This window comes from Hemibagrus wyckioides, linkage group LG16 (genome assembly GCF_019097595.1).
Source record: "Hemibagrus wyckioides isolate EC202008001 linkage group LG16, SWU_Hwy_1.0, whole genome shotgun sequence".
In the NCBI taxonomy this organism is placed as follows: Eukaryota; Metazoa; Chordata; class Actinopteri; order Siluriformes; family Bagridae; genus Hemibagrus; species Hemibagrus wyckioides.
The window spans coordinates 5087126-5104737 of record NC_080725.1 but is presented as its reverse complement, the minus strand read 5'-3'; the positions used below and the strand labels follow the sequence as shown (position 1 = coordinate 5104737).

General features: G+C 42.4%; 1 protein-coding gene across 2 annotated transcripts in view; it reads left to right on the top strand.

The window, feature by feature from the left end:
* Positions 1-17612, top strand: part of cblb (Cbl proto-oncogene B, E3 ubiquitin protein ligase) — a 79645-nt gene that overhangs the window by 45375 nt on the left and 16658 nt on the right. For both annotated transcript variants that reach the window (XM_058412679.1, XM_058412680.1), the window contains exons 6-9: positions 3175-3296; positions 13850-13987; positions 16317-16404; positions 16541-16672. In XM_058412679.1, the coding sequence (XP_058268662.1) occupies positions 3175-3296; positions 13850-13987; positions 16317-16404; positions 16541-16672 (480 nt within the window). The remainder of the gene's footprint in view (positions 1-3174; positions 3297-13849; positions 13988-16316; positions 16405-16540; positions 16673-17612) is intronic.

Below are 17612 nucleotides of genomic sequence, written 5' to 3'. Positions count from 1 at the left end.
TCTTCTTCTTCTTCTTCTTCTTCTTCTTTTCTTTTACAGGGAATAATACACATACAGGGTTCCGTATCATATTTCCATATCAAAGAGCAGATGGTATCTGGGTAATATTTAAATGTCAGTTAAAATGTCAGAGGCTCGTCTCAGAGTTGCAGTCAGAGCGAAAGTGAAACTAAGGGATCTCCTCCCCTTTTCTGTCATCCTCTTTCCCTCTTTCGGTCCCCCCCTCCCCCACGTGGGGGTGGATTAAAAAAGTAGTAAAAAGGACTCTCAGATCCATCACAACATGTACCCCAGGGGTGTTGCTGTATGAGTCAGTGAACACAGAGCTGATGGAAAGTGGGGAGCACCTCTGATGATATTGCTCACGTCCTCTCTTGCATTTCATGTTCTCTCTCTCTCTCCGCTGTGGGTGGCTTACCGAGGAATCCCTCTGTCACACACACATTAATCACCTTTACAGTAAAAACAGGTTGCACTGATTACCTGCGAGCTTGTAAAACACCACGGAACGTGCTGTTGTGTGGAAAAGATACATGACGCAATATCCCCGTGATGTACGTTATTTTCCTGTAATAGCAAGTGCTTTTTTTTTCTTTTTTTTCTTCTAACACAGAAAGTATTTAACATATGAACCGTGTAATCACAGTCAAATCACTTCCCGTACATTAGATCAGCTTCAAACACTCACTTTTTCTTATTTTTCTCCTCTCCTATGAGGTTTGTAAGACAAGTTGACACTCTAGCAAGAAATGCAACAATGCTGGCACTTTAGACTCCTTCCACAGTTAACACAGCTATGCTTTGTTTACTTCCTGTGGCAGCTTACCTATGACCTACGTTATATTGGCGAAAAGTTTTGGGACACCCCTCCAAATCATTGAATTCAGGTGTTGGGCTCGGCCCCTTAGTTCCAGTGAAAGGAACTCTGAGACATTTTGGACAATTTCATGCTCCCAACTTTGTGGGAACAGTTTTGGGGATGACCCCTTGCTGTTCCAACATGACTGTACACCAGCGCACAAAGCAAGGTCCATAAAGACATGGATGAGTCCTGACCTCAACCTGATAGAACACATTTGGGATGAATTAAAGCGGAGACTGTGAGCCAGACCTTCTCATCCTACATCAGTGCCTGACCTCACAAATGATCTTCTAGAGAAATGGTCAAAAATTCCCCTAAACACACTCCTAAACCTTGTGGAAAGCCTTCCCAGAAGAGTTGAAGCTGTTATAGCTATAAAGGACGGGACAACTCCATATTACATTCATGTGCATGTAAAGGCAGACGTCCCAAAACTTTCACCAATGTAGTGTATGACCTATGACTTGCGACAGGAAGTGGACAGTTTTACATTAAATATTTGCTGTAAAGATATTTGGAGACAACCAGTGAACCAGACTGCAAAGTTGAATTCTATCAACACTGACGTAATTAGCCTTTGATGCATCACCTTAAAGGAAAAGTCTACTGAAGCCTTGGTGATCTATATTACAGGAGGGCAGGACTCGTGGATAAATAATAAAATCTGTAAGTGAGATGGTATCTAATGCTTTGGCTAATTAGAAAGGAAAGAAACCTGCTGCCTAATGCACATGCGAGATCCCGGTCAGTTCTGAGGCTTTGATGAGTTTTTTGGAGATCTGTTGTTCACAGGAGAGAGCCTGTGTTTAAAAAAGGAAGACGATGTTAAACAATATTATGTGAATTCAAGGATACTTCCTTTTATGGTGATTTTATATTAATTCTGTGATTTTTACATTCAGTATCCTTTATTATAAGCTTTAGAGTGAAGGAAAAAAAAGCAATTCATTTTGATTAATCACAGGACAAAGTGTACGACTGATTTATCAATATTTTCTAATCGATCGACAGCATGGCATGAATATCGAGAAAATACTGAGGAAATAATTTAAACAGTCAGATTTGAGAATTCTACTTCGCTGCACCCCCCCCCTTTATCTCTGTCTCTCTCTCTCTCTCTCTCTCTTTTTTTTGCTTGCTGTGTGGTAATGACGAGGCACACGTTGTGGTCAGAGTTCAGCTCCTTTTACTGAAGATTCTTGTAAATTGACGCCGCAGAGAAACATGTCTCTAAGCCATGGTATTGATTTCCGTTGTGTTAGAAATCTCGCATCATGCTCATCAGAGGTTGCTGTTCTCACCAACGTTGGGCTCTTTAAGCCATTTCTGGCTCTGGCTGGCCTCATGTCCTCACATGACCTCGGCTGTGCCCAGTCTCTGGAGTTGGTAGACGCCACAGTTGACCTACGACCTTCAGTACCGCTATAATTTTCAATGCTGTTTTTTGTTTTCTTTTCCTTTTCCCACGTTGGCGAATTCAGACCCACACAATCCTGTATCTATCGTCCATCCTGCCTGTAAATGGTTTCTGATTTCTTCACATCACTCCCAGGCATGGCAAAAAATAATATTACGCAATAATGTTGAATTTTTCACTTCTCTTCTGTGAAACCCTCATCATTTAACAAAAAATTCAGCGGACCAAAACGGTTTTCTTCTGCCATTTTATCAGTTATTAAACTAAATATTATCATGTTTTTTTTTTTTTTAATGTAGCCCAATCCCATTTAAAATCATTCTGTAGCTTTATATTTCCAGCCGAATGAATAGGTTTTTTCCTCTTCTCCTTGGCTTTTAGCTTGGTTCCACTTTTTTGGTTTAAGGTCAAATGTAAATTATAGCCTGGAGGAGAAAGATACACTAGTCTGGTTTCAAACTCTTGAAACGAACGGTGGCATTTTCTTTTCGTTTTTTCTTTTATTTAAATAAGCGTTTTGTGGTTGCTTATTGATCAGCAGGCAGCAGGATGGTGAATGGTGTGGATTTGATGAGTCAGCACAGTTGGAGGTCTGTGGCAGGGAACACTAGTCATTATACGAGTTCTGCTCGAGGAGTCTGTGGTGCTGACCGATCATTACTGCTGGGCCTTGCTTTTCCACTGATAAACGGTTCAGATATTCCCGAATAAATATGGCTCTAAGTTTGCCGCACTTGCATGACCTTGTTCGACTCGTTCATCACTCAGCATAGGATTCCAGCACCGTGTGCAACGGCAGATTTCGCTTAGCCAGACGTCGCCGTCTCTCTCTCTCTCTCTCTCTCTCTCTCTCTCTCTCTCTGCGCTTACATGTTCACTTCCTTTCTCTTTCCAGCCCTGGGGATCAATCCTAAGGAACTGGAACTTCTTGGCAGTGACTCACCCGGGCTACATGGCGTTCCTGACGTACGACGAGGTGAAGGCGCGTCTGCAAAAGTACATCAACAAGCCGGGCAGGTAAGTCCAGCTATCCGCTTTCAATCACACTTGAAAGCATTACTTTCAACACAACACATCTCGATCCTTCACCATTGTTCAGGCACAACAGGGTCGATTCATCAGCCCTGTGATGAGGAGCTTGAGTGAATCAGAAGTGTGAGAGCAGTGGAGACCTAAAAACACATTCACTACAAGATTTGAGAAACACACGCTGCTAGGGCTTACTCTGCAGGGTTTCGTGGAGGATCTGTGGGGAAATAACTGTGTGTGTGTGTGTGCATGTGTGTGTGCATGCGTGTGTGTTAAAGTTGGAAGCTGTAATCGATGTGCCATCTGCTGTGTAGCATGCTGTTCAAGCAGCTGTTTTTTCATTCTCTCTGGCAGACGGCTGCTGAGCGAAAGGGCTGGGCTGAACCGTTAGCTAATTACAGGGGGTAAAGAGATGAACAGAAACAGATCCTCCACTCTCTCTGTCTCTCTCTCCTCTTCTCTCTCTCCTCCTCCTCCTCCTCCTCTGTTTCTCTCTCTCCTCCCTTTTTCACTGCACTCTTTTTGTCTCGTCTCGTGCCATCTCTTCTCGTCTCGTCTCGCGTCACCTCTTCCCTTTTCTCGTCTCGTCTCGTCAGGTCTCGTCTCTCTGTCCTCTCCTTTCCTCTCCCCTCTTCTCTTCTCTTCTCTTCTCTTCTCTTCTCTTCTCTTCTCTTCTCTTCTCTTCTCTTCTCCCTCTGTCTGTCCTCTCCATCTCTCCTCTCATCTCCTCTCTGTCTCTCCTCTCCTCTCCTCTCACTCTCTCCTCTCTGTCTCTCCTCTCCTTCCCTCCCCCTCTCCGTCTCTCCTCTCCTCGTCTCTCCTCTCCTCTCCTCTCTGTCTCTCCTCTCCTCTCCTCTCCTCTCCTCTCCTCTCCTCCCCTCTCCTCTCCTCTCCTCTCTGTCTCTCCTCTCCTCTCTGTCTCTCCTCTCCTCTCTGTCTCTCCTCTCTGCCTCTCCTCTCCTCTCCTCTCTCCTCTCCATCTCTCCTCTCTCCTCTATAGTATGTATGATTACCACAGACAAACATTTCAGCATGCTTCACTGAACTGAATAACAAACATGTCCACTAGAAACCCAACAATCATGCAGGTCTAATGCTAACAGTCCAATGCTAAACTTTCACTACACTAACAGTGACGATCCTAGAATCAGACAGTCGTGAGAGATTCCACGTCTTGGAATGCTAAAGCTGCGTGTATGTAGTTGAAGGCAGCGTTTAAATACTGGAGCAGTACAGTAAAAAAAAAAAAAAAGCAGAAGCAATTGTGGTTATTTAAGCTTTCCCCAGGGTTTTCTGGTATCCGTGCATCAGCAAGCAGAAAAAGAATCATTTCCGTATTTATGTCTCATGTTACCGAAAAACAAAATGGTCCCAACGATGCCATAAAATAAAACGATTGCCTGAAAATCCATTCCTGTTCTATAGAAATTGGTTTCTCACAATCTTTATTTACTTCCCCAACAAGGATTCTTCTTTTTTCTTTTTACTACTAGATTTGATTTTTTTTGCTAATCTGTGCTAATCAGATGCACACGCTACTGTAGATGAAGTTGAGGTTGAATATTTCTTTAATGAGGCAAACAGAAATGGATTTTATTTTATTTTTGTCTTTGTGTGAACATGGCCACGGAATTGGTTAATAACAGAGCAATGGAAGAAATAGACTGGGGGTAACGGTGGAGACAGCTTCTGTCTGATTTGCAGCGGGAAACTTGAGGTGCGTGTTTGCTCTCGGCTGAGAAAGACAAACAGAAGAAAATGGAAGACAGCAGGTGGTCATGCTGTACTGTTTTCGATTCACTACATGCATATACTAAACTACTGAAGAGAAACAGCAGCTGTGTGTGTGTGTGTGTGTGTCAGACTGTGTGTGTGTGTCAGACTGTGTGTGTGTGTCAGACTGTGTGTGTGTGTCAGACTGTGTGTGTGTGTCAGACTGTGTGTGTGTGTCAGACTGTGTGTATATGCGTGTCTCTGTGTGTATGTGTCTCTCTGTGTGTTTGTGTCTCTCTGTGTGTTTGTGTCTCTGTGTATGTGTCTGTGTGTCTCTGTCTGAGTGTATATGCGTGTCTCTGTGTGTATGTGTCTCTCTGTGTGTTTGTGTCTCTGTGTATGTGTCTGTGTGTCTCTGTCTGAGTGTATATGCGTGTCTCTGTGTGTCTGTATGTGTGTGTATGTGTGTCTCTGTGTATGTCTGTCTGTGTGTGTCTCCGTTTGTATGTGTCTCTGTGTATGTGTGTCTCTGTGTATGTGTCTGTGTGTGTATGTGTGTCTCTGTGTATGTGTCAGTGTGTGTGTAAATGTGTTTCTCTGTGTGTATGTGTGTATATGTGTGTCTCTGTGTATGTGTCAATGTGTGTGTAAATGTGTTTCTCTGTGTGTAAATGTGTCTCTCTGTATGTGTGTCTCTCTGTGTGTTTGTGTCTCTGTGTATGTGTCTGTGTGTCTGTCTGAGTGTATATGCGTGTCTCTGTGTGTCTGTATGTGTGTGTATGTGTGTCTCTGTGTATGTCTGTCTGTGTGTGTCTCCGTTTGTATGTGTCTCTGTGTATGTGTGTCTCTGTGTATGTGTCTGTGTGTGTATGTGTGTCTCTGTGTATGTGTCAGTGTGTGTGTAAATGTGTTTCTCTGTGTGTATGTGTGTATATGTGTGTCTCTGTGTATGTGTCAATGTGTGTGTAAATGTGTTTCTCTGTGTGTAAATGTGTCTCTCTGTATGTGTGTCTCTCTGTGTGTTTGTGTCTCTGTGTACGTGTCTGTGTGTCTGTCTGAGTGTATATGTGTGTCTCTGTGTGTATCTGTGTCTCTGTGTATGTGTCTCTGTGTCTGTTTGAGTGTATATGTGTGTATATCTTGTCTTGTATGTCTCTGTGTGTGTCTGTCTGTGTGTATGTGTGTATATGTGTGTCTCTGTGTGTATGTGTGTATATGTGTGTCTCTGTGTGTCTCTTTGTATGTGTTTGTGTGTGTCCCCATATGTGTTTGTGTGTGTCCCCATATGTGTTTGTGTGTGTCCCCATATGTTTGTGTGTGTCCCCATATGTGTTTGTGTGTGTCCCCATATGTGTTTGTGTGTGTCCCCATATGTGTTTGTGTGTGTCCCCATATGTGTTTGTGTGTGTCCCCATATGTGTTTGTGTGTGTCCCCATATGTTTGTGTGTGTCCCCATATGTGTTTGTGTGTGTCCCCATATGTGTTTGTGTGTGTCCCCATATGTTTGTGTGTGTCCCCATATGTGTTTGTGTGTGTCCCCATATGTGTTTGTGTGTGTCCCCATATGTGTTTGTGTGTGTCCCCATATGTGTTTGTGTGTGTCCCCATATGTGTTTGTGTGTGTCCCCATATGTGTTTCTGTCTGTGTCTCTTGGTGTTTCAGTCTTTGTCTCTGTGTATGTGTATCTCAAAATCTAGACCTTTCTCTCAGTCTGCATGTGTCTCTGTAAGAGAGAGAGAGAGGAGACAGGAGGGCTGTCGCTTGGCTTAAGGGAGATTGAAGGGGCACGAGAGAAGCCTCCATCAGAAGGGATGAGACTCAGGAGGATGGACAGTTCTTCTGTGATGTTTCTTGGGGAGTCATGTGGATGATGGATAACAGCAAGAAGAAGATTTACAGCATGAAATTCAAAGGATGAGATGTAATGAGACAGGCTAAGAGGTGTGAAGCACCATTTCTGGGACGAAAGCAAGCCTGTCTCACTGCTCCTGACAGTTTTTCATGGAGAATAATAGAGAAAGTGCAGACAGAGGACAGAGAAACCGGTGTCACTAAATTTGTTGGGATTAAAGGAAGTCGAGAGAAGTGAAGTGGAAATGAATTCAGCTTTCTGGAGAGCAGACTGTCACTTCCTTTCCTTTCCTTTCCTTTCCTTGCCTTCCCTTCCCTTCCCTTCCCTTCCCTTCCCTTCCCTTCCCTTACTTCTCTGTGCCTAGCATCCTGATACAAGTGTGAGTGTGTCAGTGTTGTGTTGCTTGGACAAGCCTTATGTCCATTTACGTTGGTCCAGTTGCTCAGTCTTTTGACGCTGCACAATAAGGTCCCAAAAATGTGTAGGTTTTTTTCTTTTTTGTTGATGTTTAGAGGAGATCCCGGAAACAGGTTGAAATTTGTACATGTGCTACTTTACATAGGTCTGAAACATGTGTCTCGCTTCCATGACTCTCAACTAGGAGAAAAGTTACCTTCATTTTAAAAGTTTGCTCACAACGAAAGTGTCATCTGCGGCACATGAGCATTAAAGACATTTTGACAGTGGATTTGATTTGGGTTGGGTCTGTTTCACTTTGTCATGTAGCTACAAAAATACTCACTGTGTAAGGACTTGCAACTCACTCGCAATCCTAGCGATGTTTCTTGACGTATTTCGGATGACTGATTTGCTGTCGCTTGCAGTATTTGTTAAACTGGCTCCTTACCAAACATCATCTTAGCAGGAAGACGGCTTAACAAGGTTATAAAATATATATATATATATATATATATATATATATATATATATATATATATATATATATATATATATATATATATATATATATATATATAATATATGCAATGAAACTTGATGTTGCGGTGTCAAAGAGTATTATAGTCAGGAACCTGATTTCATTTTTTATTTATTCAGCCAGAGCAACATCCAGCATCTTGGTTTTATTTTGAATAATCTGCTGCTTTTTAAATATCTTGTTCGACATTACTGCGATGATGCAATCCTAGACCAATGTTTGCTGCAGATCACACGACACACAACAAAGTGAGCCCTCCGACCCATGGCTGTTTACTGCCTCACTTCCTCGTTTGATGGACAGTCTGCAAATATCTAACAGACTCCTACTGAGTGTTCCAGACTTCCAGAAATTAATTTCTGCTCTTTCTGAGAAGCATGTCTGACGAGGCTTTAGGGAATGGGCTTATTAACCTGCGCTGGTTAGTCCCAGCTCTTAGATCTCCTCGTACCTCCTGAAGCTTCAGCTCTCCTGCTGTCCACAGTGCCACACGAACCCAGCTCTTTTAATTAAGCCAAAATCATCCATCCTGCACAATATATAGAGAGCTAATGATCATTGTCCTTCCTTCCTCCCTCCCTTCCTTCTATCCTTTCCTCCCTCCTTCCTTCTATCCTTTCCTCCCTCCCTCCTTCCCTCCCTCCTTCCCTCCCTCCTTCCCTCCCTCCTTCCTCCTTCCCTCCCTCCTTCTATCCTTTCCTCCCTCCCTCCCTCCTTCTATCCTTTCCTCCCTCCCTCCTTCCCTCCTTCCTTCTATCCTTTCCTCCCTCCCTCCTTCCTTCTATCCTTTCCTCCCTCCCTCCCTCCTTCCTTCTATCCTTTCCTCCCTCCCTCCCTCCTTCCTTCTATCCTTTCCTCCCTCCCTCCCTCCTTCCTTCTATCCTTTCCTCTCTCCCTCCCTCCTTCCTTCTATCCTCTCCTCCCTCCCTCCTTCCCTCCTTCCTTCTATCCTTTCCTCCCTCCTTCTCTCCTTCCTTCTGTCCTTTCCTCCCTCCTTCCTTCCTTCCTCCCTCCCTCCCTCCCTCCTTCTATCCTTTCCTCCCTCCTTCCTTCTATCCTTTCCTTCCTTCCTTCCTTCTTTCCTTCCTTTCCTCCCTCCCTCCTTCTCTCCTTCCTTCTATCCTTTCCTCCCTCCTTCCCTCCTTCCTTCTATAGTTTCCTCCCTCCTTCCCTCCTTCCTTCTATCCTTTCCTCCCTCCTTCCCTAAGACACTTGTAGCGGTCTGAAGAACAAGACACATCTCGGAAACTGAATTATAGATTACAGAGCAAGCGAGTGAAAACATATTCATGTACACATTTGGGATTCCGTTTCCATTCAGATTCATTGCTTACTCACTCACGCTGCTGTCAAAAGCCGTGCTTAATGGACCATTTCCCCGTGTCTCCGTTTGCACGGCCCGTCTTCACTGCTTAAGTGAAACCTCATTCAAATCCGAAATAATTCAAGTAAAGGAACATGCAGATAACCAGATAAAATGAAGATGATAAATAAATGAGCGACGTCTAAGCACGCAGCGTGCGGTGCGTATAAGATGTTATTAGCTCTGAGCTTTCTTCACACAGGGAGAACAGAGGCAGGCTCAGTACGGGCTGCGCTCCTCAAGACGGGAGTCTGTGAGGAGCGAAAATAAAATGCGAAGGTTAAAAAGCAGCAGACGAGATTAAAGTGTGGCACATAAGCACTAATCAAATTATCCCGAATCTCCTGCGGTGTCCCACTGAGGCTCATTGTCAGACTGAAAGTTGAGACATCTCCTTATTAAGCCTACGTCTAACAATTCGCGTGTAATAGCGAATCAGAATCATTTTCATAGTAAATCATAAGGTGCTATATAATTGTCGATGCGGTGTTGTATGATCTCTGGTGTAAAGAAAACCAGGATTAGACAGGTTTATACACCGAACAAATCAAATTGGGATTTTAAATAGCACAAGACTGCCTGATAGAAACAGCATGTAACTAAATCACGTGCCAGAGAATCGAGCAAATTCTGGAGGCTGCGTTGATTGAATAGAGACAAGCTGTCGAAAAAACCTCGTATTGTGTTCAACAATATAACAGAGAGCGAGATTTCTCCAAAGACTGTACAGCTACTGAGCCCTAGGCTACAACAGAGTGCTTACAAACTGTATAGTGCAGATAAATCTAAATAAAATCTAAATAAAAGCAAGGCCATTGGGTCATCCAAAAACAGTTTTGTTTCAGGGTAACAATCTTTTAATTGTGAATATAAAGCAATTCTTTATCTACAGCCCACATACTGGATTTGTTCAGCGTTCCGTTAAGCACAAAGAACACATAATTAGTGTTAAATCATTTATTCGGTTAGCATTTAATTTCTTTTTTAATGGTCTTCGGGCTGTTGCTGCTCTCCGGCTCTATCCTCTGGCGCCGTTTGCTCCTCGTGTTCATTTAGCAGCTTGCGTCTAAGCAAATGACCTCCTGCCACCCAGAACACACAGTATGTTAGATTGAATCAGGGCCATGTTATGTTATTACTGCACTACGCTTCACTTGGACTTTGACTTGGTCAGAGCGGATGATTTGGTCCATGCCCAGCTGTGATTCATGTCTACACTTAACTTCTGCCTAAACAAAAGTTTCAAGAGCGTTCATTCAAGCAAACTAAGTTGACTTTAGCGGTCAAACAACATTGAGTACAACATGCAGTAACATGGAAAAGTTTCAGATCAGGGCCCAAGAGCTGTTTAGAAGCTTTTTTTTTTTTTTTAAGTCACCTGCCAATTCCAATCCACCACCTAGCTCTTCCAGCTCCCAACTGGATGAAGGCTAACATGTGCTTCTTCCGAGACCTGTGAAGCCAGCCGACTGCAACCTTCTCAAACTGCTGCTCATTCATGAGTGAAATCCATGATTGACTAGTGTCTCTGTGATTGACAGGGGAGTGAGTGAGAGAACATGCCGGCCCTCTCACCGTGTCCATTTTTACTCCCTTGATTCCTGGCTGTGGCTAGCTGTGGCATCTTCAGGCTTCAAAATTGCTATTCGAATACACCGAACACAAAAACGGCTAGCCTCATTCACCAGGTCAGCATTTTCTAGGCAGTGTTTTAGGAGCTGTTTGCTTAAAGAGTGAGCCACATTTCTTGTATCTCTGTAGCGTAGACCAGTTTGGGTTAAAGTGTTTGTTTGGGTGGATGAATTAGATTACAGCCTGCATTTGAGTTTTTCTCTTTTGCCAGCCATTGTTGGCGACAGCTGTTTATTATCCTGGCATAGCAGACAGTCTGCTTGGATAAACAAAGGATTAGATAATTATGTTAAAAGAAAGAAAACCACATTGAGGTCATTGTCATGTAGGCCGATCATTCGGGCTACATTAGATCTTCTGCTTTCAACAAGGGTTCTTAGCTTTGGGTGAACATAGACGCATCTCTCTCTCTCTCTCTCTCTCTCTCTCTTTTCCTGAGAGCCAGTCTAAGTTTGATAATGCATCTAGTGTTGTTCATATATGGATAACCTCTTGTCCATTTCTGAGTCAACTGTCAAAACAAGTATATGACTGTTGTGGTGTACTTAAACACGTCATGTATTTCTTCCTGATAAACAATGGACTATTTTGGACATAATTTGGTTCACTGGTTAGACCAAGTGGAGCTCTACAATGGCTGGACGAGGCGCTAAACTAAGCCCAAGGCAGAGCGCAATTCAAAATCTGACTAAAACCAGCTAAATAGAAGCTTAATCTACCGGATGTGGTTTTCTCATTTAATTAATAATCGAATGTTGTATGAGACGATGATTTTTTTTCCAAGGTTGCTTTTCAAGATGCTTTTCTGCTCACTACCGTCGTAAAGAGTGGTTATTTAAGTTCCTTCCTGTTATCGCCAACCATCCTGACCATTCTCTTTTGACTACTCTCACCAACTGTTGCTAAGCAGGATCTTGCGCTTTTTGTTTTCCGTATCATTCTGTGTACTAGAGGCTGCTGTGTGTGAAAATCCTCGAACATAACATAGCTAATTTGTATTGGCACGGTTATTTCATTGCGCTGCTGCCACAATATTGGACAGTGAGAGAGAGTGTGTGTGTGTGTGTGTGTACAAATGTAATTGACCTGTGTATACTGTGTTGTAGCTGTGAGTAAGAAACATTTGTTACAGAGTTTGAGTTGTAATTGAAAACCTTTTTCATTTTAAGTCTGTAAACGTACATGCCACTCTTTGTATGAAGCACTTAAAACCCACAAGCGCTATTATTTCACACTGATTCATTGTTGGTTTATGGCTTTAGTCATGCAAACTGTCTACTGCTGGAAACAGGCCATGGTTTGTCAAGCACTTGCTTGCTCCTTATTCTGTCCCTGTTCTTTGGAATCAAGAGATTTTTTTTGTCATCCGTATATAGCGTTTCATTCCTCTGAATGGCTCAGTCATGCCATGATGCGCCCTCACATGCCTGACATTCAGCACAGTGAAATGGAGTGTTTGTTGCTAGGTGATTGAGAGGAGTCTTTAAATAGCTCAGAGCTCAGAAGCACAATACATTTTCTCTCAATTTGCAGTTTTGCACCACATAATACGACAAATTGTCAGGTGGGCTCGAATAGCTTGGGTGTAGTTTTGGTTGTCTTTGGCTTGTGTATACACAGCTGCTCATGCATTTATTTTATTAAGGATATAGGTTATAGAAACATGAAATTGCGTATGGGTTTGGGTTTGTTTTGTTTTTTTTGTTTTTTTTTACCTGTATAGGCTTTTAATCATTGTAGGTATGTAAGATGTTAGGGCTTTTAAACCGATTTCCTTACTTGACACCAGGGAAACTATGTTGTTAAGGCCGTTAAGTACTCAGGATGTGTACTCACTTACCGTGCACTTAGACGTGAATTGATATTGAGCAAAACTGATGAATGAAGCTTTACAACAAACACTTTAACATTTAAACTTCCCTGAACTGACATTTATACCAAAGAGTTGCTCAGTTGTCAGATGGTCAGAAGGTGTTGCTTAATTTTCTGTAAAAGTACAGCTCTCTCAGTGGCTCCGGCTGTAACAACTCATTCACAGGCTCACGTGTAAAGGTTAACGAAAAAACAAAACACAACAATGTATTGCTCTTTAACAGCAGAGATAAAACAAGAAAACGGGTAACCAGCTAACTAGCAGCTCTTCAGTTGAAGTGAGTGTGTGAGAGCAAGGAAAGCACTAAAAGCACAGGACCGTAGGTTCTCCAGGTTGGGAACCTGTGATTTAAGTGACAACAGGAACTTTGGGATGTCTCCTGATACAGGAGAAGGTGGAGTTACTGGTACTACTACAGTCTGTTTTATTCCCTACTTATTTAGCATGAGTTGATCTAAATACACAACGTGTACATCATTATTACACTATCGTAATACTAACATTGCATAACAGTACCATCTAACCCATCATTCCGCACACCTACTAGTCTTGTTATCCCTAAACTGGACTCCTGCAGCACACTACTCCCAGTTTTCCCAGTCAACTCTATCAAACACCTTCAGACGGTTCAGAATGCAGCAGCACGCCTCGTTTTCCTCCAGTCCAAAAGAACCAACATCACAACTCTCTTCTTCTCCATCCACTGGCGTCCCTTTGGCCCGCTGAATTAAATTCAAAGCCCTGATGCCCTCCCCCTACATCAACACTCTCCTTGAGGTTTATGTTCCCGCTCACAACCTGCGATAAGTTAACCGCCGATGCTTGGTAGTCTCTATGCTGCAAGGCATGAGGTTCCCTTTCCTGAAAATGATTGTCCCTTAGTGGTCCCTCAATCCAGATAGCAGAATCCATCTTCAAAAGAACGTCTGAAGACCCACCTTCCACGAATACACTAGCTTTTACAACTTTACTCCATGCCCTTTGCTCCTTGAGCACTCAATTAAAAATCTTGTATGCTATTGTATTGCCCTTTGCTTGATATGTTGCTTTGCTAGCGCTAGTCTGCTAAACGAATAACTGTAAATGTACCAATGTAGGAGGAATAAGTTCTGTCAAAGGAATAAACTGGCTCCATCTCTCTCTCTCTCTCTCTCTCTCTCTCTCTGTAGTTACATCTTTCGGCTGAGCTGCACACGTCTGGGCCAGTGGGCCATCGGCTATGTCACTGGTGATGGGAACATCCTGCAGACCATCCCCCACAACAAACCGCTCTTCCAGGCACTCATCGATGGCTGCCGGGAAGGCTTGTAAGTGCTGCATCACACACACACACAACACTCTAGAGAGAATATTATAAAGTCTGAGTACAAACGAATGAGTTAGTGTTAGGACAGAGTTCTAATTTGTGTGTGCAAATAAATCCTGCGTATGATTTGTGTAGCGTGAATGATTGAAGATTTTATGTGCAGGGCAGGAAATGATCATTAAATGTGTTTTTAAGTGAGTATGGTGGGTTTGGGTCCCAAAAGAATAAACTGTTATGGTTGTGTATGTGACTGTTGTAATGTAGACCAACGATTAAGATCTAAGTATGATGTAATATAAATACAAAATATGGGAGGAAATGAGTGTGTTCTCTTTACGGTTATAAGACGTATAGACTCTGTTGGACTTGCACAAATGTAATACCTTTATGTAATAACTTACATAGCTCTGTATTTTGCGAATATGTGTAGAAATGACTGCAGTAAGCAGTTTATCCTGGTCAGGTTAGCGGTAGATCCTGATTCTAACCCAGGAACAGTGGGTGTAAAGAGAGGACATAGGGCACAGGGCACAGGGCACAATACACACACGTAGGGCAATTTAGCGTGCATGAAGGACCCAGAGAAAACCCACACCAGCACGCACAGCTATTAACTCGAGCTCGGGCTCAAACCTGAGTCTCCGCGAGGTAGCAACACTTTGTGCTTTGCATTGTCATTATGGTAAACATGCAGCCTTTGTACTGACAACACAAGATGCTAATTTAAAACTGTACTTCAGCTTGCATGCTTTTGAGGCTGCTATCATGTTAACATGCTTTCACAACCACAAACCTTCTTTCTGGAGATCTCTGTGGAATTTCCGACAGGTGTTTTTTCCTTTCGATGTCAGATGAAGGCATCACTGTCAGGTTCACCGCTGGTGAACCGTCAGTCCCGCCTGTATGAACATCTCTATTCTTGACTGTATTCTGACACCGAGATCACATCTTGCATCAGTTGGATCATGTGATCAGTCTGGTGTTATGACGAACCCAAGTTTTTATTTGCTTCACTGAATTTTGCCACAGTTTTGCAATAGACTTATGACTTGGGTCTCACAATTTCCTTTGTCACTGGTAACAAAACAACAGTGCATCATGGCCATAGATTCTGACGACGTTAATAATGACACAGACTCAATGAAATTAAGATTATTATGCTTGAGTATTATCACAAGAGATTAAGATACTAGATGGTGAACTTTACCCTGTAGTCATGCAGCACACGGTGGAGCTACTCATTTTTGAGACCATTGTTCAGCATTCTTCCTGAAGAACTAATATCAGTAACCAGGGTTGCCAGGTCTCTAACCCACAATAATAAAGTTGAGCTTTAGAAAAGGGAAACATGCTTTTCTTTTTCATTTTTTGGTGTCATATAGGAAACAAGGTCCTCGTGGTGCACATGCAATTTGTGAAAATGATCCGCTCCATAATCCTGCTTTTCCTCCCCCATTCTTTGATCTTACAATGTAAACAGTACAGTACAATGTTTGCACTTTCACATTGCTTTTGTTTGCACATTTTATTTCATTCAAATTATTTGCTATAAAACAGGAACATGATGGCTGCTGAGTATTTTTTTTATTTTATTTTAAACTATCGCAAATGGCAACCTTGTCATTAATTGTCCTGTTTGCTGATCTTCCCCCGGAGCAATAGAGATGGCATGATTCCTGCCCTCATGTGCCCCTATTAGCGCTTGTTGCGGTGCTAATATGTGCTATGATAACTCTGTGGAGCTAAATGGGGCACTGAGATTAACATCTAGAAAGGCAATCAGTGAACATTGGCATTTCAAATAAGGTTTTTTTAAAGAATTGTAGGTCACTCAAAAGATGTAATTAGTGTTACAAATGAGGATTTTTACCAAGCTTAACGTTTGTTAAAAAGGCTGATAACCATGAATATGTTTTCCCTCTAAATAATGACATATTTTGAAAAGGTACACAATGGTAAACAGCCGTAGCAATGCTTTCTCAGATGGATGTTGATGTTGGTAAAACAGACACGTTTGCCTCCTCCTCCTTGTCTGATGTGTGATTTTCAAGCCTGCCCTGGCTGATTGGGTGTATAACTGTGGCTAATGCAGTGTGACTGCTCCTCTCTCCCTTCACCGGCTATAGCTGGCTTTAGTGATCAGATGGGAGAGGTAAAGAGAGAGGTCACTGTAATGTGAATTGGCAGGGGGAAAAAAAAAAAATAAAGATCCTATCTGCACACTTGGTTAGGAGTGCTGCAGACTTAAAGTGCTACACACTGAACATAGTGAGTGGATTTTGTTCATTTGTGCTGCGTGCAATGACCTCATGCCGTCTGTTCCTCTGCAGTTATCTGTTTCCTGACGGTCGCAGTTATAACCCAGACCTGACTGGCCTCTGTGAACCCACCCCACATGACCACATTAAAGTCACACAGGTGAGGAGCTGATTTGGGTGGGTGGGGTCAGGTTTTTTTGCACACTGGTCCTCATGCATTCATGCACATCAAAATGCAAATATATCTGTGTATGGGTTTAGACTGACGTGACTGCTGTGCCACTCTTTCTCCACAGGAGCAGTACGAGCTGTACTGTGAGATGGGCTCTACGTTTCAGCTGTGCAAAATCTGTGCAGAGAATGATAAAGACGTGAAGATCGAGCCATGCGGGCACCTGATGTGCACTTCCTGTCTCACAGCGTGGCAGGTACATCCACTTAGCCCTCCTGAGATGTGTATTTCAGCCAAGCAAGACCGGTCTTTTGTGAGTCAGCATTGTCGGACACGGAGCGCTCAAGAGCTTAATCTGAGCTTCTCTGACTTCGGGTCTTGATGGTTCATGTTGAATCTTATCAGCAGGTCAGCATGTATTCTCAAGTCGAGCTTCACTGAACTGCAAAAGCAGAAACGAAAGGCAGCTGGGGATGTGCTGCACATTGTGAGATTATTTATTCTCAGGGCAGAAAAACACAAATGATCACACTTTCTGCCATTTCAGCAATGCACGGCTCTCGAGTCTAGCAATTCTTGAGCAATTTCTCATATTCTATTTATGTACTGCATCTGTAAGAGGAAGCAATTGTAACAAACAACAAGTTCCACACATTTCCCCACACTGTAAGACAATTTGGTTACTCAAAACTTTCTAATTTGGATTTGAAGGACAATTTAAAAAAAAAGAAAAGAAAAAAAAGTATAGTTGATATTTATAACAGGAAACAAATGCTGAAAACATTGCTCAATAAAAATGATTCTTGTACTTCATATTATACCACGATATGTATCAATACATTAATACTTTATTTCAAATGAGATATATCAGGGTATATATATATATATATATATATATATATATATATATATATATATATATATATATATATATACACATACACATACACACATACATACATACATACATACATACATACATACATACATACATACATACATACATACATACATACATACACACACACACACATACTAACCCATGTGTATATATATATTTGTGTGTGTGTGCTGTAACCCTAGAGTATATCTCATTTTGCTGGACTATTACAAGATCTTAACAGCTTGGGAATTGGGACAGTATGTCCCTCCTGTCCCTTTGCTGACCTTCTTTGTGTATGATAAAACAGCAGGGA